This window comes from Manis javanica, chromosome 4, assembly GCF_040802235.1.
Source record: "Manis javanica isolate MJ-LG chromosome 4, MJ_LKY, whole genome shotgun sequence".
Lineage (NCBI taxonomy): Eukaryota > Metazoa > Chordata > Mammalia > Pholidota > Manidae > Manis > Manis javanica.
In genome coordinates, this window is record NC_133159.1 from 61,567,631 (window position 1) to 61,594,232 (window position 26,602).

Genomic DNA, 26,602 nt, shown 5'->3' on the forward strand with positions numbered 1-26,602 from the left:
GAAGAACAAATTAGGCCCAAATTCAGTAGGAGGAGGGACATAATAAAGATTAGAGCATAAATAAATAGAATTGAGAAGAATAAAACAATAGAAAGAATCAATGAAAGCAGGAGCTGGTTCTTCAAGAAAATAAACAAAATAGATAAACCTTTAGCCACACTTATCAAGACAAAAAAAGAGAGTCTACACACATAAACAGAATCAGAAATGAGAAAGGAAAAATCACTATGGACACCACAGAAATACAAAGAATTATTAGAGAATACTATGAAAAAAATTATATGCTAACAAACTGGATAACCTAGAAGAAATGGACAACTTTCTAGAAAAATACAACCTTCCAAGGATGACCAAGGAAGAAACAGAAAACCTGAAGAGACAAATTACCCATAACGAAATTGAACTGGTAATCAAAAAACAATCTAAGAACAAAACACCTGGACCAGATGGCTTCACTGCTGAATTTTATCAAACATTTAGTGAAGACCTCATACCCATTCTACTTAAAGTTTTCCAAAAAATAGAAAAGGGAATACTTCCAAACTCATTCTATGAAGCCAGCATCACTCTAATACCAAAACCAGGCAAAGACACAACAAAAAAGAAAATTACAGACCAATATCTCTGATGAACACAGACGCAAAACTACTCAACAAAATATTAGCAAGCCTAATTCTACAATACATCAAAAAGATCATTCATCATGATCAAGTAAGATTTATTCCAGGGATGCAAAGATGGTACAACATTCAAAAATCTATCATCATCATCCACCAAATCAACAAAAAGAATGACAAAAACCACATGATCATCTCCATACATGCTGTACAACCATTTAACAAAATTCAACATCCATCCATGATAAAAACTCTCAACAAAATGGGTATAGAGTGCAAGTACCTCAACATAATAAAGGCCATATATGACAAACCCACAGCCAACATCATACTAACAGCAAGAAGCTTAAAGCCTTTCCTTTAGGATTGAGACCAAGACAAGGATGCCCCCTTTCCCAACTTCTATTCAACGTAGTACTGGAGGTCTTAGCCACAGCAATCAGACAACACAGAGAAATAAAAGGCACCCAGATTGGAAAGGAAGAAGTTAAGCTGTCCCTGTTTGCAGATGACATGATATTATACATAAAAAACCCTAAGAATCCACTCGAAAACTACTAGATCTAATATCCGAATTCAGCATAGTTGCAGGATACAAAATTAATACACAGAAATCTGTGGCATTCCTATACACTAACAATGAACTAGCAGAGAGAGAAATCAGGAAAACAATTCCATTCACAATTGAATCAAAAAGAATAAAATACCTAGGAATAAACCTAACCAAGGAAGTGAAAGTCTTATTCCCTGAAAAATACAATACACTCATGAGAAAAATTAAAGAAGGTACCAATAAATGGAAACATATCCCATGATCATGGATAGGAAGAATTAATATTGTCAAAATGGCCATCCTGCCTAATGCAATCTATAGATTCAATGCAATTCCTATCAAAATACCAACACCATTCTTCACCGAACTAGAGAAAATCACCCTAAAATTCACGTGGAAACACAAAAGACCCCAAATAGCCAAAGCAATCCTGAGAAGGAAGAATAAAGCAGGGAGAATTACACTCTCCAACTTTAAGCTCTACTACAAAGCCACAGTAATGAAGACAATTTGGTGCTGGCACAAGAACAGACCCATCGACCAATGAAACAGACTAGAGAGCCAAAATATAAACCCAAGCATATATGGTCAATTAATACATGATAAAGGAGTCATGATTATACAATGGGGAAATGACAGCCTCTTCAACAGCTGGTGTTGGCAAAACTGGACAGCTACATGGAAGGGTATGACCTGGATTATTGTCTAACTCTATACACAAAAGTAAACTCAAAATGGATTAAAGACTTGAATGTAAGTCATGAAACCATAAAACTCTTAGAAGACAACATAGGCAAACATCTCCTGAATATAAGCATGAGCAACTTCTTCCTGAATGCATCTCCTTGAGCAAGAGAAACAAAAGCAAAAATGAACTATGGGACTACATCAAACTAAAAAGTTTCTGTATGGCAAAGGACACCATCAAAAGAACAAAAAGGCATCCTACATTATGGGAGAATATATCTGTAAATGACATATCCGACAAGGGGTTAACATCCAAAATATATTAAGAACTTACATGCCTCAACACCCAAAAAGCAAATAACCCGATTAAGAAATGGCAGAGAATATGAAGAGACAGTTCTCCAAAGAAGAAATTCAGATGGCCAACAGACACATGAAAAGATGCTCCACATCACTTATCATCAGGGAAATGCAAATTAAAACCACAATGAGATATCACCTCACACAGTAAGGATGACCAGCATTGAAAAAACTAATAACAACAAATCCTGGTGAGGATGCAGAGAAAGGGGAACCCTCCTACACTGCTTGTGGGAATGTAAGCTAGTCCAACCATTGTGGAAAGCAATATGGAGGTTCCTCAAAAAACTAAAAATAGAAATACCATTTGACCCAGGAATCCCACTCCTTGGAATTTACCCAAAGAACACAACTTCTTAGATTCAAAAAGACATATGCATCCCTATGTTTATTGCAGCACTTTTTACAATAGCCAAGATATGGAAGCAACCTAAGTGTCCATCAGTAGATGAATGGATAAAGAAGAGGTGGTACATATATACAATGGAATGCTATTCAGCCCTAAGAAAGAAACAAATCCTACCATTTGCAACAACATGGATAGAGCTGGAGGACATTATGCTCAGTGAAATAAGCTAGGTGGAGAAAGACAAATGCCAAATGTTTTCCCTCATTTATGGAGTATAATAATGAAGCAAAACTGAAGGAACAAAATGGCAGCAGACTCAGAGACTCCAAGAATGAACTAGTGGTTACCAAAGGGGAGGGGTGTGCTAGCACAGGTGGGAAGGGAGGGAGAAGTGGATTGAGGGGTATTATGTTTAGTACACATGGTGTGGGGGATCACGGGGAGAACAGTGTATCACAGAGAAGGCACAGAGTGAATCTGTGGCATCTTGCTGCACTGATGGACAGTGACTGCATTGGGGTATGGGTGGGAACTTGATAATATGGGTAAATGTAGTAACCATACTGTATTTTCCATGTGAAACCTTCATAAGAGTGTATATCAACCATACCTTAATAAAAAATTTAAAAAAAAAAAAAATATATATATATATATATATAATAAGCTAAACTAGTTTAGATATCTGTCAAAAGGGTAAGTTAAGGGGTAGGTTATGATTCAGGGTTTATTCAGGATTTTAAATAAATGCCTTTAGGACTTTACAGTCATGGAAACCAATGAACACCATTCACTGTTTCCACTAGTTTACCTTGGATATTCTTTATTACTTCTTCTTTTACTAAGATAATCAGAATAATCCTAATAAAACATACCACCTTATATCAGAATAACTTACATGTGTTTAATCACCCCAAATCACATGCATATGATGGAGAATAGCTAAATGTAGAGAAGGCAAGCAAATGCTGATGATACACAGGATTATTGGTTTTCATTTATGTAATATTTTTTTCTTTGAAACCTGTCAACTATAAAACATTTCACAATAAATATTCAGCATTGCTGGAATTATCAATAATTGCTTACTATTTGTGTTGTTTATTTTTAATATTCTTAAGAGACATTTTACTAAAATATAAGAATATAGAATATATGAGAATGGATGCTTGATAACAGCTTTTTAAATTTTAATTAGAGTGTAGAGAGGTAAAAAAGGTGGCATTTATCTTTCTCATAAACATATACTTTAATACAGGAATCTAGATCAATTTCTTTAATTAACATTAATCATTTCCCACTTCATGAAAACCCAAGGTAAAATTTAATTTCCTAAAGTATGACTGAACTAAATAACCCTGACCAATCTTGCTTATGTATATATTAAACCCAAATTAAAGCAGAGGTTCAAAGAGGTACACAGAGGGGGCTCTGAACTGAGTTTTCAACCTCAGGACATTTGCTTCACTCAGATAATCTTGACCTTTGGTATTACTGATATGTAATATATATCAGACATACTTGAATATACAAGTAGAGGAGAGGTATACTTAGGATAGAAGAAGAGGATAGCTAGGATCTGATCAGCATGAAAATTACAAAGAAACCTTCACTTACTTACAGATAGAAAGGTATGGAAGAACTTAATAAAATAAAACAGATAAAAATAAAAATAAAAATTCATAAAGTACTTATCACATCACCTCCAGATGGACAACTGTGTCTCCCATGAAATCAATCATCCATTGGTAACCTGATATGACCCCAAGCATGGTCTGCTCAAAACTTGCAAGTAAAATTCATAACTGCTTTGCAGGTCATCAGTTAGTTCCCAGCTTCGGTGAGGCAGATTTGCTCCTGCATCTCTAATAAATCAATAGTGTGTTGGCTTCAGACAGTTCTTGGTTGCTGAAGACCCTCTCTGATCCTTAAATCTGGTTCTTGTAACATAACCATCACATCTACTTCATCTTTCTTCCATGCTTCTTGCTGTATGTTTTAATTTGATTAAGTAAACTACGATTCAAGCATCATAATTCTGTCTGTAAGGCTTATAATCTGTAACCTTTGAAATAGCCTGCTTGGAAGCTTGCTTTGAGACTATCATAGCATCTAAGTAATTTTCCACCACTCCAGCTGGTGATGAGTGTGGGATATAATTAAAAGACATCCTAAGTAAATTATAAGAGAAAAAAGAATTTATCATTGCTTCATAAGTGATCTTTAAAATCAAAGCAATATTTAAGAGCCCCCAATCCAAGAGAACTACTAAAAACTTACCCATAATATAGAATAGAGAAGAAACTAAGCAAAAGATTAGAAAACAAATCCAGACTAAAACCCAATAAAAGCCTAATTATCCACTCCACAAGAACCAAGAGAAAGAACCCCCAAGCCAAGGGTATTACTATGGATATACAGACATATTGGTCTACGAGCATGACCTCTGCTATACAGGGGTACCTTGGAGATAGTGGAGGTTCAGTTCTAGACCACTACAAATAAAGTGTATATCACCATAAACTGAGACAAATTAATTTTTTAGCTTCCCAGTGGATATAAAAGTTATGTTTATACTATACTGTAATCTATTAAGTGTGCAGTAGCATTATGACTAAGAAATTAATAAACGCACCTTAATTTAAAAATACCTTACTGCTAAAAAACACTAAACATCATCTGAACTTTCAGTGAGTCATAATCAATGATCATTGATCACTATAACATAATAATAATGAAGAAGATTAAAATATTGTGAGAATTACAAAAGCATGGCACAGACATGAAGTGGGCAAGTGCTGTTGGAAAGATGACACTAATAGGCTTGCTCAAGATAGGGCTGCCACAAACCTTCAATTTGTTAAAAAAAAAATGCATTATCTGTGTAGCACCATGAAGTGAAGTGCAAAACAAGGTATGCCTATAGCCTACCTGTTAATATTAGTAGAGACGGCCATTGAGAAGGGGTAATTTCTCACCACAAGAAAAATGGGGAATATAGACAGAAAAATCAGTAACTTGATGACTGGAAATCATCCAGAATTGATAAGGGAGAAATCAATCGTTACATGCATAAATCTCAAGTTGGATAATAAAAAGAAATTGATTCTTAGAATTGTCAAAGTAAACATATTCAGAAAATAAACAGGAAGATCTTAGATTTAAAAGCAGTAAGAGAGAAACGAAAAATAATCTATAAAGGAACAATTAGCCTGATAGCTTACTTTCAACAGCAGTAATAGAGACCAAAAGTGAAAAATATTTTCAGTGAGCTAGTAGAAAATATCTATCAGCCTAAAATTACAGGCCAACCAAAACTACATTTCAAGTATGCGAGAGGGAAAAAAAGTTTCCTAAACTGCCTCTTTTATCTGCATTCCTTTATTTTGTTTGTGTTAGTCTATAATTTTAGCGGCATTAATCAATAGCTAGTGATCCTTGGCTGTCCTTTCATCTCTAAAATAAAACACTATCTTTGTGTATTTGAATGATTATCAACTAAGCTTTTATGTAGGATGATCTGATTGCTGTTTCACGGGGAAATTCCCAACTGTCAGGCTTTTCTCTTGTATGGTAGTTTCTCCAGAAAGAAGTAGCTTATCTCCTAACTAGAGGGTAAAAGCCTTTTTACCACTTGGCAGAGAAAGTAACTGTAATTTCATGATATCTTAACAAATTCCCACGTTGTCATTACAATGCACCCTTACCATAAACTATCTGGGGTCCTTGAATATAAGGAATTTTTATTTAACTTCTCAAGAGGATGGAGTGGAGAGGGAGTACTAAATTGAGAAGAGGGTGTCAGCTGCCCAGCAGTTCAGGATAGAGTAGGAGTTTGATTCTAAATGCTAGATTCAACAAATGTTCCTGGCTCCTAGGATCTTTAATTCCTAATTCCTGGGTTCTACTGCATGAATCAGCCGTACTCTTGGGCTTCTAGTACTATCAGGACACGCTATAGCAGGAGTTGGAATATTTTTTCTTAAAAGGCCAGATAGTAAATATTTTAGGCCCCTGGGTCCTACAATCTCTTTTCCAACTACTCAGCTCTGCTGTTGTAGCTTAAAAGCACAACAGACAGTACATAAAATAATGGATGTGACTGTGGTCCCATAAAATGTATTTATAAAAATATTCTGTAACACATAATTTACTGATCTCTGGGCTACAGGTTTCTAAGTCTGCAAAGTCAGTTAAGCACACTTATCCGCTTTCCAGTCTCCAAAATTTCTTGCTTGCTTTCTCTTTGTCTTTCTCTTGCCCTCTGCCTTTCTAAATATTACTATCAGCTTACCAAGATTTTGAGAATGAGCAGAGGCAACCTTAAATGTCAAAATAACGTTCTTTTTCAGAGTATGTGTTATTAAAGAAAAACTTTTAGAATTTTTATTAAAAAGCTAAAATAGCTATAGGCAATATTAACTTTATTAAATAAGTTTGTTGTTGACAGTAGATAATAGACAGCAATTTACAACTATTTTGTGTCAGGATTAAGCCAACAAGTAAAATTATTGAGTATTGGCAAACAGAGTTCACATGGTACAAGAAGGGAAGTATAATGTGGGAAGAAGGAAGGTAGTGAAGATCCTCTGTGTTGTATTAGCATTAGAAGCACTGATATGAATCCACAATGGAAAAAAATAATCAATTTTCTATTTGCCTGCTGAAATGACCTAGGAACCACGACACTCCAGCAGCAATGAATACATCTAGTTCTCAGATCTTGGTTTCCAAGATAAACAAATAGGGTTCTTTAGAAAATAGCTGATTTTAGGTCTGCCCAAAGACAAGTAAAAAAGGCACAGAATTTGGGATATGTTAAACAACAGAACTTGATGTTTGCATATTTAACATACATAATTTCATCTTTTTATAACTGACAACAAATGTCCAATATATAATAAGCTATCTGCCATTGATGGGATACAAATTTTAACCTTTTGACCAAGTTTAAATTCTTAATTCTTAATCTGTAAAATAGAAAATCTGCTGTGTTAAATGATAATATAAAGTGAATTTAAAGTACCTAATATGATACTTAACATACATATACTGTACAATCAATAAATATTTGTTTCCTGTTTTCCATTCTTTTACTTTTAGATTCCAATGACCCAAACAATAATCCTCCCTATGACCTCTATATAGCTACTCTTACTTAGGGTTAGGAGCCTGCCAATCTGATCACAATATTTCATTCTAAGAATAAAAGTGTACCTCCCTTGAACCTTATCAGCCATGTTAGAAATACTATCACTTTAAAAGATAAAAGTATTAATCACAATAATTTTCTAATTTTCTATATGACATTTCAAGGCTGTATATAAAATTTCTAGCAGTGTAAGCAAACAAATTTCAAGCAAATATTTGAGTGTAGGGAAACATTTATCATGGCTAGAAATAGACATATGAGAGGACTTATCATTTTGACCTTTAGTTTGTGGGAATGCATAGGCACCTCTAGGGAAGCTTTGTATGAATTCAGAAATACTTTTTTTATTCTAGTTTCCACAGTAACTCCATATATTTATGTATTTGTCAATTTAACAAATATTTTTTGAGAACCTAACATGTCTCAAGTACTCTGTTATATGCTAGAGATACAGAAGATGCGATACGTCTGGAGATATAGATAATTATACAGACAACTGCAATACAGTATGGTAAGTATTTATGATAATGAAAGTATGTGGTGCACACTGCAGAAGGAAATACCCCATCCATTCGCCCTAAGCAAATTGGGAGCAACTGTAGGATTTTAAGTTGGTGAACAAATCAGATTTATATTTTTGAAAGATTTCTCTGTGCATGCTGTGGTAAATGTAATTGGGAGGGATCAAGAAATCCCAAGAAAGAGTAAGTTTCCCATGGAGTCAACTAACACAGTGAGCACAAAATATAACAATGATGATGATGTTTAAAAAACAGCAGCTAATAAGAATGTAATATCCACATTTACTGGGTGTTATGTATTTTATATTCATGATCTCAATTCCTACAAGTAAACAGTGAAATAAGTACTGCTGTTGGCCCCAACTCTCTACTATTTAACATATGAGGAAACTCAGGCTCAGAAGAGTTATGGGCCTAATGGAACAGGAGTTTAAAGAGAAATAGAATTCAAATCAGCCTGTCTTGAACCACTGTGATATATTATTCTTACTGACATCTGTCCCCACAAAGCTCATTCAAATTATGGACACACATGCTGAATTTTCAGAGATTGTTTCCATGCACAAGGTTTTCATTTCATGTTACGTGAATAATCAGAAGAAATCTTGATTCTAGAGAAAAACTCAATCTCAGGGGCATAAACTAAAGACAAATCACCAATTAGATTATATTTCATATAAAATGCACACTAAATTTAAATGGAACATATGAGACAGAAATAATATTTTAAATAAATATCTACCTGTTAGCAACTGCCTGATACTTTTCTACATCTTTTATTCCAAGCCATTTTACTTGTCCCCACTTGTGAACCCACTCTTTCTCACACTTTGACCTTCATTTGAAAAATATAGGGAACTTCTGTCTCAGAAGTTTCTGGACATGTATTGTGATCAATTTTGTGACTTTTCCCTCATACTTACCTCCCTTTACCAGGGCTATTGCCATCTATGACTTAGTACACTCAGGCTAATGCGGGGGAACATTCTCTCTGCCTTAGGACAGCATGTTGGGTATCACTTCAGTATAATTTCCAAATCTTACTTTGTCACAGAATGTCCATTGCCTAGATCTATTTAATCCTACCTATATTTCAGGGCCAAATTTCATTTGTCTTCTGAATGTTAACATTTAGCATCTGGAGAATAAGCTATATGAGAATGTTCATTTACTTTTTCATTCGTTTGATGTTTGGCATGACTAATACAGACATGACAGAGTATCCTATCTTATCTTCCCAAGTACAATGTTGAGAGAAATTCTGCAAGAAAAGTATCCCTTTATTTGTAAATGTTAGCAGCTGGAAAGGCATGCAAGAAACAGAGAAGAAAAGACAATTAACCAAAGGATAATGTAGATGGATGTGGTAGCAGCTGTTACAGCAAGATTATCTTTACAACCAAACAAAATATAAAACACTCATATGTATGTTTCATGGCTTATATTTCTATTGTATCCTACTACATGAGATAAGTTCAACATGTTTTTGATTTATATTTTTAAGTTTAGTTAAAAAACTGCCAGATTACTCAACGATTAATAAAAACTTTATTGATTAATTTATATATGCTCAATTAAAAAGCATCAAAATTTTAATTATGCTAAATATTACCATATGTTACTAAAGAGGCTGTGATGTTTTCCTTAAAACTAGTTCAAATAGTTTATAAAATATCATTTTGATAGTATATATAAAATGTATATTATTGGAGAATTGTCTAATTTTCTTATTTAAATATTCAGAACATAAAGAAAATAAAACATACCTCAAATTTTTTCTAACTAAGAAACCACGTATCCATCTTTGAACAATCAAAACTGGTGAATTATGAGCCAGAATTGCATTAATTTTTGAAATAATACATTTGATATTATGAATTTCATCCTCATAGGTTGATCCCTGTTTGAAGAAAAGATATACAATATTTATGTTTCATGAAAATATTTCCAAAGGACAATTTAAACATGGTAGTTTAATAGTTTGAACCACTATAATGTTCATAGGTGTCTTATAGGAACAATACATATTCATAACTATTTTTAGATCAGAAGATCAAGAATTAGTACCACCAAATAATTTAAGTTCTTTACAGAAAATGCAAGATCCATGACGATAACTCTCTCCATTCTAGATTCTTCTCCCAGTCTGATATGATAGGTATAAAATTTTGACCATAATCATGTTGATCTCTGAAAGGTAGCTGCATAAAAAGGAATTTAATGAAACTCTAAAAGTATTCTGTGAATCCTTATAGAGGAAACTGAGATATGCTGAATTCATAAAATAATTTACAGTCATTCAAATTTTTGTTGCAGCTTATCTAGAATATTGGAGACTTTTATTGGAACTCAGCATAGAATATAGAAAGAATTCTATATTGACTTTAAAGAAATTATGTCTAATATCTCTTTCTACAAAATTTCATATTTGGGATCATAAACTCCCTATATCCTACTGATCATATGACTTGTTAGAAATAAGAGACTTATGTTTTGAATGTAAGGATTATGCATTAAAAACCTAAAATGTTTATTGTGTGTAAGGCACCTACCCTGAAAATTACTAACCCCACCATATTAAAAACACACACCTTTTCTGTCTATACCCTTGATCAGCTATGTGGTGCTAGAAAAAAAATTATAAAGACTGGCAGATTACTACTACTTTAGATGTACACTTGCAAACATACTTTGCTAGTTAGAAAATTCTTTACTTGGCCCTGACTTGCTTCCATTTCCAACAGTACTATCGAAAACCTTCAGTAGTATTCTCCATACTCTTCAAACATTTTCCCTAAAGCTCAAAAGTATTTTGCTTACTTTTTGCAGAGAAAATGGGGTCTTCAAGCTTGAACTCCAGATCTTAAAACAAGAAGTTCCTATTTAATCTTAAAACAAGAAGTATCTCTTTTCCTGTCCAAGATAGGCACTCCTTTGCTGTTAAGTACCATCTCCCTGTTTTCAATAACTTCCTTTCTGTCACTATCCCTTAATCTATAAATATGATGAAGCCACACCCATCTTTAAAATGCACACAAGCAACCACACAAATCCCATCCCTCCATTTTTTGTATCTAACTTTCTTGAAGAGCCCAAATTCTTAAAACAAAATTCCACATTAGTTGTGCCCATTTTCTTCATATATCTCAATTTACTGGCTCTACCCTTATCATTTTAATACTCTTCTTACTAATTTCACTGAATATTCCTCCTTAAAAGAGTTCCCTTGGCTTATTCCCATTACTTCTCCTCATTTCCTGTAACTCTTCTCTACTTCTGCACTTTAAAGACCTATACATATCTGCTTAATGTCACACTGAAAGGATTTTCTCCATTTGTCTCTTTTCAAGCTGAATACACGTTCCAAATCATTTCATAAGATCCTAAGTTTTCCCTTGCCCCAAGCCCTATCACCTGCCCTGGCTTTTCACCACCATTCCCACAGCCAGGCAGTCAGGGAGATTCCTCACTTGTTGCTGCTAGGCTCCCTCTTCTGGGCCGGCAGCTGTTCCCAGACAGCTGGATCAAACTGGGACACTGCCTCAGCTGAACTGCCATGGCCTCCTCACCTTTAAGATATCTGAAAATTTTCATGTACAGAGCATTCTCCCTACTGCAATAATTCCCTTTGCCTATTGCAATAGTCCTTTTCCCTCCCTTATAATAACCTTTTTGAATAAAGTCTCTCCTTACTAAATCCTGATTTGTGTTTTTATTTGATAAACCTGTGCTATAATGTTATTATTGGTCTGTCTTCCCTACTACAAATAAGTTCACCAAGTTTAACAATTGTTTCTTTATCCTATAACTCTAGGACTAAATAAGCTATCAGGTCTGTAACTGGCATTCAATTATCAGTTGACTATTAAAAAACTAAGTAACAGCTACTTACACATTATCATATTTTGTCTCCAAGCTTGATTTGACAATGTCAATTGGTTTTTATAACTCAACTATTACTTGCGGCAGTAACATCATACTCTAGTTTTTCTATCTTTTTAATTTTTATTTCTCAGTCTGTTATACAGGTTCCTCTTCTTCTACAAACTATTTAAATATTAGTACAATTTAGGCTTTATTCCTTTTTCACCTCTTTTTGCTGATTCTCCTTGAATGATCACCTTCCTTGCTACATTTTACTATCTCACATATGCTTTTTATGCAGGTAGCTGTATCTCCAATAAGGAATTCTCTCTTAAATTACAAACCTATAAAATGAACTTCCAGTTCCATTTCTCTACTAACATGTCAAAAACTGAAATAATTTCCACATTTGAAAACATCAACAATCCACACCTCATACTGCATTACATATATTACCAACAAAACTATTCTCCACTTTACATACTAGGTAATAAACCCACCTTCCTCTTTCTCTCTTCCTCTTTCCATCCAGTATATCACTAAATCCTATCAAATACAAATATCTTCAATCTGTTCCCTATCATCTATACAGTCTACCAACTTATCATCAGCCCTTATAAATTAGGGCCCAGATTTTGCAACAGATACTTAATTTCCCTCCACTCCAAATTCCCACTCCAATTTCCCTCCACTGCAAAATTACAGACTATTGGATGATTTTTCTAGAATGAAAACCAGGTCATGTAAGATCTTTAAATACTTTGCCGAGATCTTAAAAGATAAAGTCCTGTCTCCTTAGTATTACACATAACACCCTTTGCTATATTAATCCTGTTTTTGTCTCCAGTTCATTTGACACACCCAAACATGCCCTCTAAACTCTAAAAACAATAAATCACTTGTCACTTGACTGTGCCAAGCTCCAGATTTACCTCATGCCTTTGCAAATGCTTTCACTCTGCCTCACATGCTCTATACACTCACCAACACCTTTACTTGCCTAATGATTTCTTATATAAAAAAAAACTCATTAGTATAAATGCTTTTGCTTTCTTTTTTCTGTGACTAGAGAGCTGAACTTCAGTTTTTAAAGAAAATATATGTAGTCCTTTCATAGATTTTTCCCTGTACTCAGATTCATAATGTTTTCATTATTTATTTGATTATTGCTTCTCCTTAATTTGCCTTATTTCTTCTACTTTTCTATTCATATATTTTAAGTAACCTGGAATTCATCTCTGTCTTACATTTTTTCTCATCATTTTCATGTATTTCTTCTCAGTTTGGTGAAGCTCTTCTATCAAAGGCCAGCTTTCTCACATAGTTTTCTATTAGCTTGTCAACTACTCCAGCTTTGTGGCTGAGACTAAGGTCCTTTCTGAAGCTCCTGACTGCTCTATCACAGATGAGTCCTGCCATATACCAGTTTAATATTTATTGTAACTCTGCCTGCACTAAGGCTCTCCATGAAACTTATCCTGTGATCTGTAGCAATGGCTCCTACCTGTCACTGGCTCTACTATTACCCTTGAAAGATAGGGGAATTTGCAGAATCTCTAGTTCCTGTCACTTTGTTATATATATCAGGAAGAATAGCTTAAAGTCAGGCTGACTTTGATTTAGGTTTTTCTTTGATTTAGTCTCATCTTAATTATATCTAAAAAATCTTCACTCTATCTACACATCTATAAATATATACTATATCTCTATCTAGAAGCACCTCAATGAAATAATCTTTTGTTTAAATGTTATCCTTTACTGGTTTCTAGTATAGATGTGATTTCCTCTAATCTTTATGTTTTTTTGTTCATTGCATCTGGGCTCATGGGTTGTGTGTGTGTGTGTGTTGATGGTAACAAAATATGCCATCTGTGGGTAAAATTATAGTTTTATAATCTCTCCCTGGCTTGATCTACATATCAATAGGTGTTTCCAAGGGGTGGAGAGAAGTACTCAATCTACATATCAATAGGTAATTACAAGGGCCAGGGTTTATCTAGACCAGAGAGTTTGGGTGGAGCTCTGCTGCTGCATGCAGCCTGGTCAAGAGAGAGATGGGATGACAGCTTGTAAGAAATAAATGGGTTTCTTAAACTTTATTTCTCCTTTTGACTGATTTCAGTTTCAGAGTATTTTGCCCCGGGATTTTCCTCCCAGAGTTACACCATCTCAAAATATGACTGTAAAACTTTAAGTCATGCCTCCCCAAAATATGCTCCTTTGGTATACTGATTATTTTGAGTAGGAGGCATTTGAAAAACAGCAAGTGTGGGGAGAGGCATTCTCTGAACTTCCCTTATATGCCTAAAGACAGATTGTGGATAGGTTCCTGTGGCCAGGATTCTCACCTGGCCCTGGTCGGCTAGCTCACTGCACATGTGTGGGCAATACATTGCTATTGACTCTATATAAAAAGGAGACACAGTGGCATGGCTGCAAGGCTGCAGGAGAGCAGAGATGAGACTGGAGTGATGGCAGTGCCAAGGACAGAGTCTGAGATTGCTGCAGGAGCAGAGAGGCCGAGAGACAGACCAGCTTGCCCCATGCAGGCTCACTCCGAGTGGACAGGATTCTAGTGATAGACCTGCCAACATGGAAATAAAGTTGGGTATACTCCTTTCACCCCAAGAATGTTCTACTGTCATTTCTTTGGTCACAATGAATCTATAGTGAACTTGCCTGGGGCTGAAACACATTGGCAAGAAAATTGGGGATAGCAGGCAGGGTTCATTGTTGACCAAGGAAAAGAAAAGTCTGCCCTCATGGAAGGAGTGTTTCAACGGGCTGCACCTATGGACAGGGAGACATTCAAGTGTCCCCCTGTAGACATGTGGTACTGTGAAGGGGTGGAGAACTGGGGCCCACCTCAAGAGAAAGAAAATTTTTTGCTGACTGAAATGGCATCACTGTGAAGTGCTCTAGAAATAGTAAAGGAGGTCATGATAGCCCAAGAGGAAGCAGCAGCACGAGAAGGAGCAGTGGCCTGAGAAGGAGTGGCATGAGAAGAAGCAGTAAGGGAGTGCAAGCTGCCAGGTGCCATGGGGAAAGGGAAGGATGTAGTGGAGCCGTCAGCCCCAGAAATGAAGGGGTGGAAGTTTGACAAACAGGTGGGGGTGGAGGGCCTTGCTGGTGCCGGAGGCATCAGTCTCTCCTCGGTTGGAACCCCACCTGGTTGAAAGCTGGTGGAAAGCCAAAGGACTTGGCAACCACGGGGTCTTTCAGGAGAGGTGCAGCCCCCTCCTGCTGTCGAGCACTCCATGCTCTGCTTCTATCCTCAGGCTCAAGCACAAAAGGAAATACTTCTCAAAGGAAGAATTTAAAGGGCCGCGTGAAGGTCACGAGGACCCAGATGTGGGTTGGTTTAAAAAGGCAGGAGCAGACAGAAAGAAATTGAATGACTGGAGCTGTGGCAGCAACTGAGACTGGAGCAGCAATTCCGGCTGCTGAGGACAAAGCAATAAGATTGGCCTATGTGCCTGCAAGACTTTTTGCTGGAGAGGCTGGAGAAGGTGAGTATTGTAAGGCCCACCTATGGTTCATTTACAATGTTCCAGCTTCCTTGCACAGGGACCATTGCAGAGCACTGAGGCCGCAGAGATTGTGAGGCGAGAATCCTGGAGGGGTGGAGTGTGGATAAAGTGAAGGCTCCTGTAGCCAGGATTCTTACCTGGCCCTGGTTGACTACCTCACTAAATATGTGTGGGCAATATGTTGTTATTGACTCTATATAAAGAGTTCTGCCCAGTGCTCTGGGAGACATGGTGGCATGGCTGTAAGGCTTCAGAAGAGTGGAGATGAAACCAGAGAGGTGGCAGTGCCAAGGAGAGAAACTGAGATGGCTGCAGGGACAGACAGGCCCAGAGGTGGAGAATGGCTTGCTGTATGCAGACTTGCTCTGAGTGGACAGGATTCTAGTGAATGACCTGTCACCATGGAAATAAAGTTGGGTATTACCCTTTCACACCAAGAACATTTTACTGTCATTTTTTTTCGTCACAGTGAATCCATAGTGAACTTGCTCAGGGCTGAAACCCATTGGCAAGACACAGATCCCCTGAAAGGTATTCAGTTTTCACTAATCCCCTCCCCAGGAGTTTCATCAATGAGGGAAGTAGGACTGTTAGCACAGTAGAAGAGATTAGAAGGAAAGGAGATGAGGAAATGACACCACATCCAAAAGAACTTTGTCACAAATTTTCTTCTTCTAAGGACACATATCTTTCCTAAAGACCATTTAGTCCTTCCTAAGAGACCTACATCCTCCCTCCCCTTTCCCTATCAAGATGGTATTTAAGCATGATTTCTAAATCACTTCAGGGTGTTACTCATTTTTCCCTAGCTATCTCCTATGTATATATGAGACATACATGTTAATAAACTTCCATTTGTTTTTCTCTTATTCTGCTTTTACTAAAAGGGTCTCAGCCAAGAACTTGGACAGGTAGAGAGAAAATTATTTTCCCTCCCCTACAGTAGTTTGAGAACAGGGAGGCTGAGTGCATACATAAGAAGTGAGGAGAGTACAGAAGGGAATTTAGATTGCTAGGCTTAAGTGGTCCTGATCAGGCACCACAGTTCTCATCAGCACAGGACCTTAAGCTGAAGTTTTAAACCACTGAAGTTTATGACAAAGAGTTCTGCTTCCCACTAAGGCATGAATAATTCCTTCTCTTTAAAGAGATTAACAGAATAATCATCCACTGTGGGCAGGGTTCCTGTCCTAGCCAGAGAATGAGTAGCCTCTGGACAATACTCAAGCTTTCTGATGTCCTAAAACAATTATCTTATAAAATGTCAATACAGATATCACTGCAAATTTGTACAGATGCCATAAACCATTTGATATCTGAGAACAAATGGACAAAACCTCTTTCTAAAGTACAGTAATGCATTTCCTCCACTAGAGGAGTGATAGCTCTGGAGAAAAACTGCCTGCATTTAAATCCTACTTCTATCACTTGCTAGCTGGGTGGGAACAATGGTACTACCTCTAGGTTGTTGTGAAGGAAAACTTGTAAATCACTTGCAACAGTGGCTCAAGTATTTCAAACATTTAAACAATGTTATCTATCAACCATTTTATAGTAATATTTGAAATAGTGGTTTAGTTTACAAAGGACTTCTATATACCTTATCTTAATTGATAGTCCAAAAATTAGTCTAAAACAATTTGCTAAGCAATCTTTCCTAACATAATGTGAAACTAACATAATGTGAAAGTATGATATCAATAAATTACCTATAAAATACAATTAGTACTATTTTCAACTAAATAAAAGGAATTAAAGGGTTATAGCAGAAGCTTGGCAAAGAACAATATATTCTTAGGCAACACTATCAACAATCACCAAAACAGAAGGTAAAATATTGAAATATCTATGCTTTACCATCGCAGTTTTTACCCTGAAATGAAAATGGGGCTATTGCTAACCCCAGTATAAAGCATAATGAGGCATTTCAGAAGCATAGTAAGGACTGTTGTAATATGTCTGATATGGAAGATTACTTTATGTTTTAACAGGAAGACTAGTTTAAAAAACAAATTCTGAAACTATATTCTATTCAGACTGTATATTACACAAAGAGATTCCTAATTTATTTTATATTATAAATATATTTGTGCTTACTTGATTTTTTTCTTTCTTTCCTATTCCCATGTTTATATTTCTTCTACGTGTCTGGTCACTAAAGTCTATCATTTTCTATTCCATTTGTGATTTTTTGCCATCGTAATTTCCTAAGCAGGCACATGCTTTCTTAGGATACTTTAAAAATGTAAATCATACTAATCCCACAAGAATTTATTTCAAATACAGTAAACCCATACAGTTTTTGTCTTTTTATCTGGTCAGAAAGTATATGTTCACTTTAATAGTCACACGAAATGATGAGAATTTGTGTGAAACTCCTCACACTAGCTAGGAAAGTATTTTAAAACAGTATTTCTAAGGATTATTTGGTAAACCCTTTGGGAAGATGCTATTGTCAATTCTCAAGTAAAAAAAATTTCACCTGAACCAAGTACCATTAAATCATTTAAAATAAAATTTAGAATAATAGGTATGTTACATTATAGAAATTTTGGGAAGAAAAAAAACAAAGAATAAAAACCCTACTCAAATTTCCACTACCCGAATTTTTTTTTTTTTTTTTTTTTTTTTAGGAGAGCAAGGTACAGGCTTTTATTTAGAAATAAAGTGAGAGAATGGAGCTCCTGGCTCATGCCAGGAGGGGACAAGAGAGCCCGTAGTGGTGCGTTGTCTAGGGTGTTTTATAGGCAGTTGAGGATTTTTCAAGAACATGAAAAAACTTGGGTGTGTGGACTTGCATCACCTGCCCTGTCCTCAAGGCGGGCTGGGTCATAGTCTGATTGCCAGGGCTGACAGTGGAGTCAGGGGTTATGCTGATACTCTTGCAGAACACTCAAACATTCCAGGCCAAGTTGCTCCTGGCCTTTCGACCTTTGCCTAATCTCACTGAAGATGTCTATATTCTTAGGTATCTTCCCCTAGAGAATTAGTGTGACCTTGACTTTGCATAATGCTTAACAGAGTTTCAATGGGGATTTCTTTGCCCATTGTTACATTGCCCTGACTGTAAATATTCTGCCCTGCTTTTCCCCCCGGAGGCCCTCACCCTACTCTGACTATACCCACGGTCCCCAGGCCCAATTCCCACCCCCCCACCCCCACCCCCCCTACAGATGGAGACCCTTGCTGCTGCTAGGGAAAGGGGGAGATGACCGCTCTGGCTGCTTCATGCTGAGAAGGGGCGCAGTAAGGAGTGCAGTTAGGTCTCTGTCCGTGGTCAGTTGAGGAAGGCCTTGGAAGATGGGCACTTCTATTCCAGGTTCCATTTCTATTACTATTTGCAGTTTTGTGGCTTCTAGTCAAGACAGAACAAATTGTGTTATTAGGTTAAGTAGCAACATCTGGAGTTGGATTTTCCATTCTGGAGGGACAAACTTTATGAGATTAAGAATGCATGGTTGAATATGAGAACTAGAAATAGTAAAACTTTAATTGAAATGATAGGAGAAAAGTAAAACATCTGGAAAATCATAGCCAGATATTTTGAAGAAGCTAGAATTTTGGATCTAGTTTATGTCCCAATGACTAGTATTAGGATTTAGTATGGATAAGGCTGCATTATTGAAACAATACTTTTCTCTAAAATCACCCTCATTTTTATTAGAAGTAACCAGGTTAAGAAAATAATTAACACTTGGCTTTATTATTTGCGTAAGTGCAGCAAGAAGAGCAATTGATTACATAGGCTCTTTTAAATGTGCTTTGCTAGAACACTACTCGAATTTTTATCATTCTTTTTTTTTTATGTGACTTCGACTTGAAACGATAACAGTTTATTTCTCCCTCACAGCACAGACCAATGCAGGTCAGCAAGGGGTCTTCCCTCTGCAGGCAGTCAAGGACCCAGGCTTATTCCATTGCCATTTTTCTGGGGCCTCTAAGCCCTCCACTGGATATTTTTGCATCTGGCCAGCAAGTGAAGAAAGAATAAGACTTTGGAGGGGGAAACAGGAGGTTTTGGGGGTGCCTAGAAATGGGATATATCTATCACTTCTGTCCAGATACCATTACAATTATCATTCTTAATTTATTCATTTATAAATAGTTTCCCCAACTCTATAGCTTAACTTTTCATTTCCTTAACTGGGTCTTTAACAGAGCAAAATGTTTTGTTTCTAATTTTATTTATTTTGAATCATCTTTTCATTTCTTCTTGGTAAGTCTAAAGGTTTGTCTATTTTATTTATTTTTTTAAAAATCTTACTTTCATTTATATTTCCTATTATCTTTTTAGTCTCTATTTCATTTAATTCAACCCTGATTTTTTTTTTCCTTTTCTTTTTGTAACTTTGACTTAGTTTGTTCCTTTTTCTAGTCCTGGATGTGTAAAGTTAGGTCATTCATTTCAGTTCTTTCTTTTTTCTAACAGTGGTTTTTACTGCTATGAACTTCTTAGAATTGCTTTTGCTGTATCCCATAAGTTAGGCTGTAATTCCACTTCCATTTGTCACAATATATTTTTTATTTCTCTTTTGATTTCTTCTTTGATCCATTGGATGTTCAGTGGCATATTGTTTAATATCCACAGAACTGTAAATTTTTTCAGTTTTCTTGTAATTATTTTCTAGTTTCATACCATTGTGGTCAGAAAAGATCTTTGATCTGATTTCAACTTTTTAAAGTTTATTAAGACTTGTTTTGTGGCCTAACATATGATCTATCCTGGAGAATGTTCCATGTGTGCTTGAGAAGAATATATATGTATTCTGCTGCTGTTGAATGCAGTGTTTTGTAAATATTTGTTAAGTCCATATGGTCGAATGTTTAGTGTAAGGGCAATGTTTCCTTTTGATTTTCTGTCCAAATAATCTATCTATTGTTGAAAGTGGGGCATGGAAGTCTCCTACTAATATTGCTTGCTGTCTACTTTTCCCTTTACACCAATATTTGCTTTATGTATTTAGGTGATACTATTTTGGTGCATTAATGTTTACAAGTGTTATATCCTCTTGTTAGATTGACCCCTTTATCATTATATAATGACCTTTGTTTCTTACAGTGTTTGGCTCAAGGTCTATTTTATCTAAGTATAGCTACCCTTGCTTTCTTTTGTTTCCATTTGCATGGAATAGCTGTCTTTTCTCTGTTGTTCATATTTCTATTGGGTATTTCCTATTGTTCTCTCTTCTCTTTTCCTCATTCATTCATCTTTCCCCTCCGCTGTGCTGTTAAGTTCATCCATTGAGATTTTTATTTAATACTGTTATTATATTTTTGAGTCCTCAAATTACCACTTGGTTCTTTTACATCTACTATTCCCCTATGAAGCTATTTGTACATATTCCAAGCATGTTTATAATTGATCATTAAAGCATTTTTATCGTGGCTAAAGTATTTATTGCATAATTTAAACAATTCCATCATATTAGTGTTAGCATCTATTGTCTCTTTTCATTCATTTTGAGATCCTCCTAGTTCTTCACATAGACTGACTTTTGATGGAAACCTATATATTTTTCTACTATTTTATAAATTTCTTAATCTTATTTATACCTGTTTTAGCTGGGGTTTTTTTTTCTGATACTGCACCAACAGAGGAAAAGGATGTCACTATCTTTTTACTTCCAGGAGGAGGTAGAAGTTCAGGTTTCTCACCTCTCAAGCCTCCATTAACCACCAACTAAGGGGTGGGCCTCTCCTTACTTCTGGTTGGGGGTGGGAGTTTCAACTTCCTTGGGGTTTTCATTGACACTGCTGTGGGAGTGGTCTTGTAAGAGCTGGACAATGGTGAAAATCCACATCTCCATGAGGCATCCTCTAACATCATCCCAGTGGGTGTTGGGTTGCCTCCTTAGAGCTTCATAAAGATAAACGTCTAGGCTCTCTACTCAGCCTTTGCGGGAATGGAGGAAGGTTAGACCACAGGTTTTTCAATGGTTTTGCCTGGAGTAGAGAAGTTACTGTATAAAATTTCTCATCTTACTAGACTGAACCTTTCTTGGTTGTCAAGATAGAGAGAGAAGATTTCCATTAGTACTTTCAGTATTTTGCTTGTTTGCACTCTTTGGTCTTTCAATAGTCTTTCTGGATTATTGGATTCTTCAGCTTCAATTTTAGGATATATAAAGAAAAAAGAAAACAGCAAAAAAGATGAATCAGCTCACTGTGTCATTTCTTGGGTTCTGATTGTCCTTCTGCTATTCCCCAATCAGTCTTTTTATGCTTGTTTTACATATAATATCCAAGGATTTTATATAATATATAATACTCATATAATGCAAATAATGTCCAGAGAATTTCAACATTGCAAGAGAAACATCTGCTCCATCTTCCCAAAAGTGTAATCCTATATGCTTATTTTTTAACAAAATAACTTACTAAGGTAAATATATTCTCCCACTACTATATTTCTATCCATTTAGCCTTATATTTCCAAAAATATCTGTTTACATATTTTCATGATACCATTTGTACATTAATGTTCAAATGAATTATCTTTATTACAGTTGTTTTAATATCAACTGAAAGAGATCGTATTTATGCCATCTAATGCTGTGTGTGTCAAATCATACATTGTTTAAGATTAATGTTGTCTTTTTTTTCTACTTAATACAGATTTGCTTAGTACTTTATCTTACTTTTCCTGTAATATTTTGGATTTTAGATTTCATCTTACTAACAAAAATCTTAATTTTTTTATTTTTTAATTTATTTATAATTTATAACTTGTTTACATTTATTATTTACATTTATAATTCATATTTAATTCATATATAATTATGAATAGAACTCATTCATTATACTTCATAAATATAACTTGTTTATGAATTATAATTTATGTCACATTCACAAATGTAAATATATAATTTTTATAAATATCATTTTTGACACTTAATCTTATGATTTTTTTATACTTCATATAGGCTATATTTTCTTTTTCATCTATTTTTGGGAAAGCAAAAACATCTTAAATTTTACAATCATTATTTAATCTATATTATTCTATTAAATCAAGCATAAATTCATTTAAAAATATATATTTGGTTATTATATATACACACTTATTTTTATTTTGACACATTGGAATTAAGAACAAATGGATGCTAAATATTTTATCTAAAAATCTGTACCTGAAATATTAGTCCTATGCTGCATTTTTTATTTATTTTTCACTGTGTGAGAGAAAGTATTAACTGCCTTCCAAGAATAAATCTTCCTTTATTCTTAATTAATAGAACACTGGTTTTGTTTAACAAGTAAATGTACCCAGTTAAAAATATTCATCATACCAGACCCCCTTCTACCTAGTGGCAGCCATGTTATCTAATTCTGGTGGTAGAAGTCTTTCAGGAGGGACACCTGGAGGAGCTATTGTTTTTCTAATATAAAATGGACTGACTTAGCTGGCATTTGCTTCTTGTTCCTACCAATTCCTTTCTTCCTGCCTTATGCCTGGATATGAAGAAACTCATTGCCTGTGAGGGAAAATGCTGATTTGCTAAACATAACAAACACAGCAGGAAACTAGAATAAACCTTGGTTCTTCATAATTTCCTTGAGAAACTACACACGAGGACTGCCTACCTCTGAGCATTTGATAAATGATAAAAATAAAATCCATGTTTAGTTGGGTTTCTAACACATGGAGACAATATACAAACCCAATTAAGAACATTGTTTCCTTGTCTAGATCACTCCCATCTTAACAATGTTTATATATATATATATATATATATATATATATATATATATATATATATACACACATATGTATAATGATAAAAAATATATATCAATCTATTATGTGCTTTTAGATGACAAGGCACTTCAAATTTCTAGTTACTTCAATTCAGTGAGTAACTTATGTTTTCCCCTTTTCTTGAAAATATATTTCCCAAGTAGACCCCTAAAAACACAGGTTTATATATCATTCTATGTTACAGTTAAATATAACAGGTTCCTTTTGGATAAGTTATTGTGTTATAAGACACAAGTTTTAATCACATTAATAATTTGTTTCTTTTAGAATGAACATAGTCTTTAATTTCTGCATCCATGCTCTCCTGATAAAAGAATGATATTACTTACTAAAAAAAATGTGAACTATTATAAGGCTCATTAATATTTTCTGTTTTTATAATGTTCTTATATTCAATAATAAACACAATGAAATGTTTTGAAATATATATTCCAAACATTACTAAGTAAATATATATCCCCAGAGATTGTCATTTATAGTGTTTATATTACTATATTAAATAAAATCTTTAAATAATCAAAAAATAACCAAAAGAATATTGCTTATGGGAAAATAATGAATAAGAATTTCTGAGTAAACTGAAAACCTATTATTCAAATAGAATTTTTAAAATCTCTACAATTCACAAAAATTCTACCAAAATTAGGTGTACCTATATCTATTTAAGGCTTACTACATTTGTGATGCCTTCCAATTATGCCGTCCCCTTATGTTTATCTTTTTTTCTTCAATTATTCTATTTCTGACATTTTCAATCTCTTTTTTAAATTAAAACTTATTTCCCTCAACTTAAAATATATTGAAATTAGTATCATCTCATTTTTAAAAATCTTCATTAATCCTTTTCCTACAGTTGAGCCATATCTTTCCTTTGCCCAAAATTTTCTCAGAAAAATTTTTATACTTGGTAATCACATATTAATTAACCTATTACACTTTCACATCCACCCCTTCCAGTTATTGAAATTCCAAAAATACAATAATCCCTTCACCATCAAAAAGCCTTTTAAAATAGTTTTGCATCAGTTCTAATTTTCCTTGATCCTTTAAAAACATTCTTAATTTTTTAATCACTCTTTTCCCTTAACCTAAGTGAAAATAAGCCATGTCTCTGTTTTCCTCCAACTGACTGAGATCAATTCTCTGTTATCTTTATTGGTTTTACTACTTTCTACCCACAAAGTGAGATTGTGCCCTAAGGATTTGTGTTTAGCTATAAGACTTCATTGGTCCTTGTATTTTCTGATAGGTTGGCCTCAACTATGACCTCAAGTAAATGATTACTAGATTCACATCTTAGATCTAGAACCTAATTTTTGAATTTTAGTTCTTCATTTCCAATACCTGGTTGATATCTCTATATCAATACTTAACTTTCTACCAAAACCCTTTAAATGCTACCATTTCTGTTAACTAGGTTATTTTTTTGTCCCAGTTCCCCAAGTTCAAAATACTAGAAGAATATTTCCTCACTTGTTATTCTTCTCCTCTCACATTCAATCAGTTAATAAAAAAAAAAAATCCTGTCAAATCTCTACTCTGTTTGTCCTTTGTAATACAATATTAATTGTAGGACTGGGAAACCAAGATAGACCTGAAATCCCATCATCATGACGGACTAGATGTCTGCTGCTGGATAAGTACCCAAACTTCACTATATTTAATTCTCTTCTGTGAAATTTGAGTAATACTTTTCTACGTCAAAGGATATGATGAAGAATATTTATCAGAAGTTCCTCTCCACCCATCCCAGCTAAAGCAGCCCAAATCTCTATGCCTTTTGTCCTATGCTACCATTTTCTTTTCTTTAGAAATTAATGCTATCAGCATTCAATGGTGTGTGTTTGTTTTCTGGCTTACATGTTTATTTCTTGTGCCTTTCCACTGGATTCCATGGGAGCAGGAACATTGTCAGTTTTATTACTGAATCCAGAATAAACCCTCTCACATAACAGTTGCTCAGTAGATATTTGGTGAAGGAATGAAGGAATGGAATATATAAAGTGCCTACAATCGTGGCTTCTACTGAGAGTCTGTCTTCTAATTTATGCTGTCTTCTTACTTCTTTGCCACTGCTCTCTGCCTGCACCAACCCTAATCACATCATTTCCGGCCTGCAGTGACTGATCTCTTTCCTTTCATCTCTCTCCTAATCCCATTAATCTGCAAACAAAATACTGGATTAATCTCCTGTAAAAAATTTTGTCAATACCATTTATTCATAGAGCAATAACTATGACAGAACTACTCTAATTTTCCTACTCAGTTTCAATAGATTGTCATTACATTCATTAAGAAGTCTAAACTCCTTAGTATGTCATCCAAGATGCTTTTCATTACCCCTGTAAATTTCTATTAATTCTTTAAATGAACCTGTCATTTTGATTATTCTTAAAAGGGCTACATATGTTCCAGCCTTTGATTATACCACGTGCCTAGAACACCTAAATGAAATTCTTCCCTTAGGGCCCAGGTTAAGACACCCAAACATAAATACTGCTTCATATTTTTATGCCCCTAAATTTTTTTAACTATTGTTACAAAACTGTTAATATATTTGTCCTTATTAAAGAATCATATGTAGTTATAAAAAGTCTTCCAACTTCCCTAATCTATACTCTTCCCATGCATAATCATGTTAATTTTTTTTCCCAGCTCACATTTTTTTAATTTTCAGTATCGGGTATTAAACACAAGAGAGATAGTTCAAATACTTGTAGTCAAAATTACAGTAAAAAACTTATCATAAATGTTTGGTGTTAGTCTAGATACAATTCAGCTTTTGGTGTAAAGTTTCCTGGTTGCAAGAAAGAACATTTGGTTTACTTCACTAATTGGGATTATCTCTTAATGCTGGGATGGCCTCTTCTTGGTTTTTCTTCTTCTGTTGGTTTGTAGTGTAATTACCTGTGATTGTATGAATGTAGTTGAGCAGAGAGGTACTCATCATGCTTACTCCAAATAAGAGCACATAACTGAGTATTATAGAAATGAGGAGGTAGACAGGTAATGCAACTGCCCAGTATTTTTGAGGACAATAGGTTAAATGTAAGGAGTTTAGCCAAGGTTCAGGAATAAAAGCCTACATGAGATACAGTATGAAGCCAAACTGGGAGCTTAAGAAAAGAATGAAGCCATAAATCGCTCTTTCTGGCAATGACAATGGTGAACTTTCCACCATTTTCCTTGTGGCTTTAAACAACCCTGGTGCCC

At 34.9% G+C, this 26,602-nt stretch overlaps 1 protein-coding gene and 1 pseudogene across 1 annotated transcript in view; both read right to left on the reverse strand.

Annotated features, from left to right (window-relative positions):
- LRRIQ3 (leucine rich repeats and IQ motif containing 3) overlaps positions 1-26,602 on the reverse strand; it is a 227,473-nt gene that overhangs the window by 159,473 nt on the left and 41,398 nt on the right. The window contains 1 exon segment of the mRNA XM_073234129.1: positions 10,003-10,136. Within this exon segment, the coding sequence (XP_073090230.1) occupies positions 10,003-10,136 (134 nt within the window).
- LOC108407041 (phosphatidylinositol N-acetylglucosaminyltransferase subunit P-like) lies at positions 26,165-26,570 on the reverse strand (annotated as a pseudogene).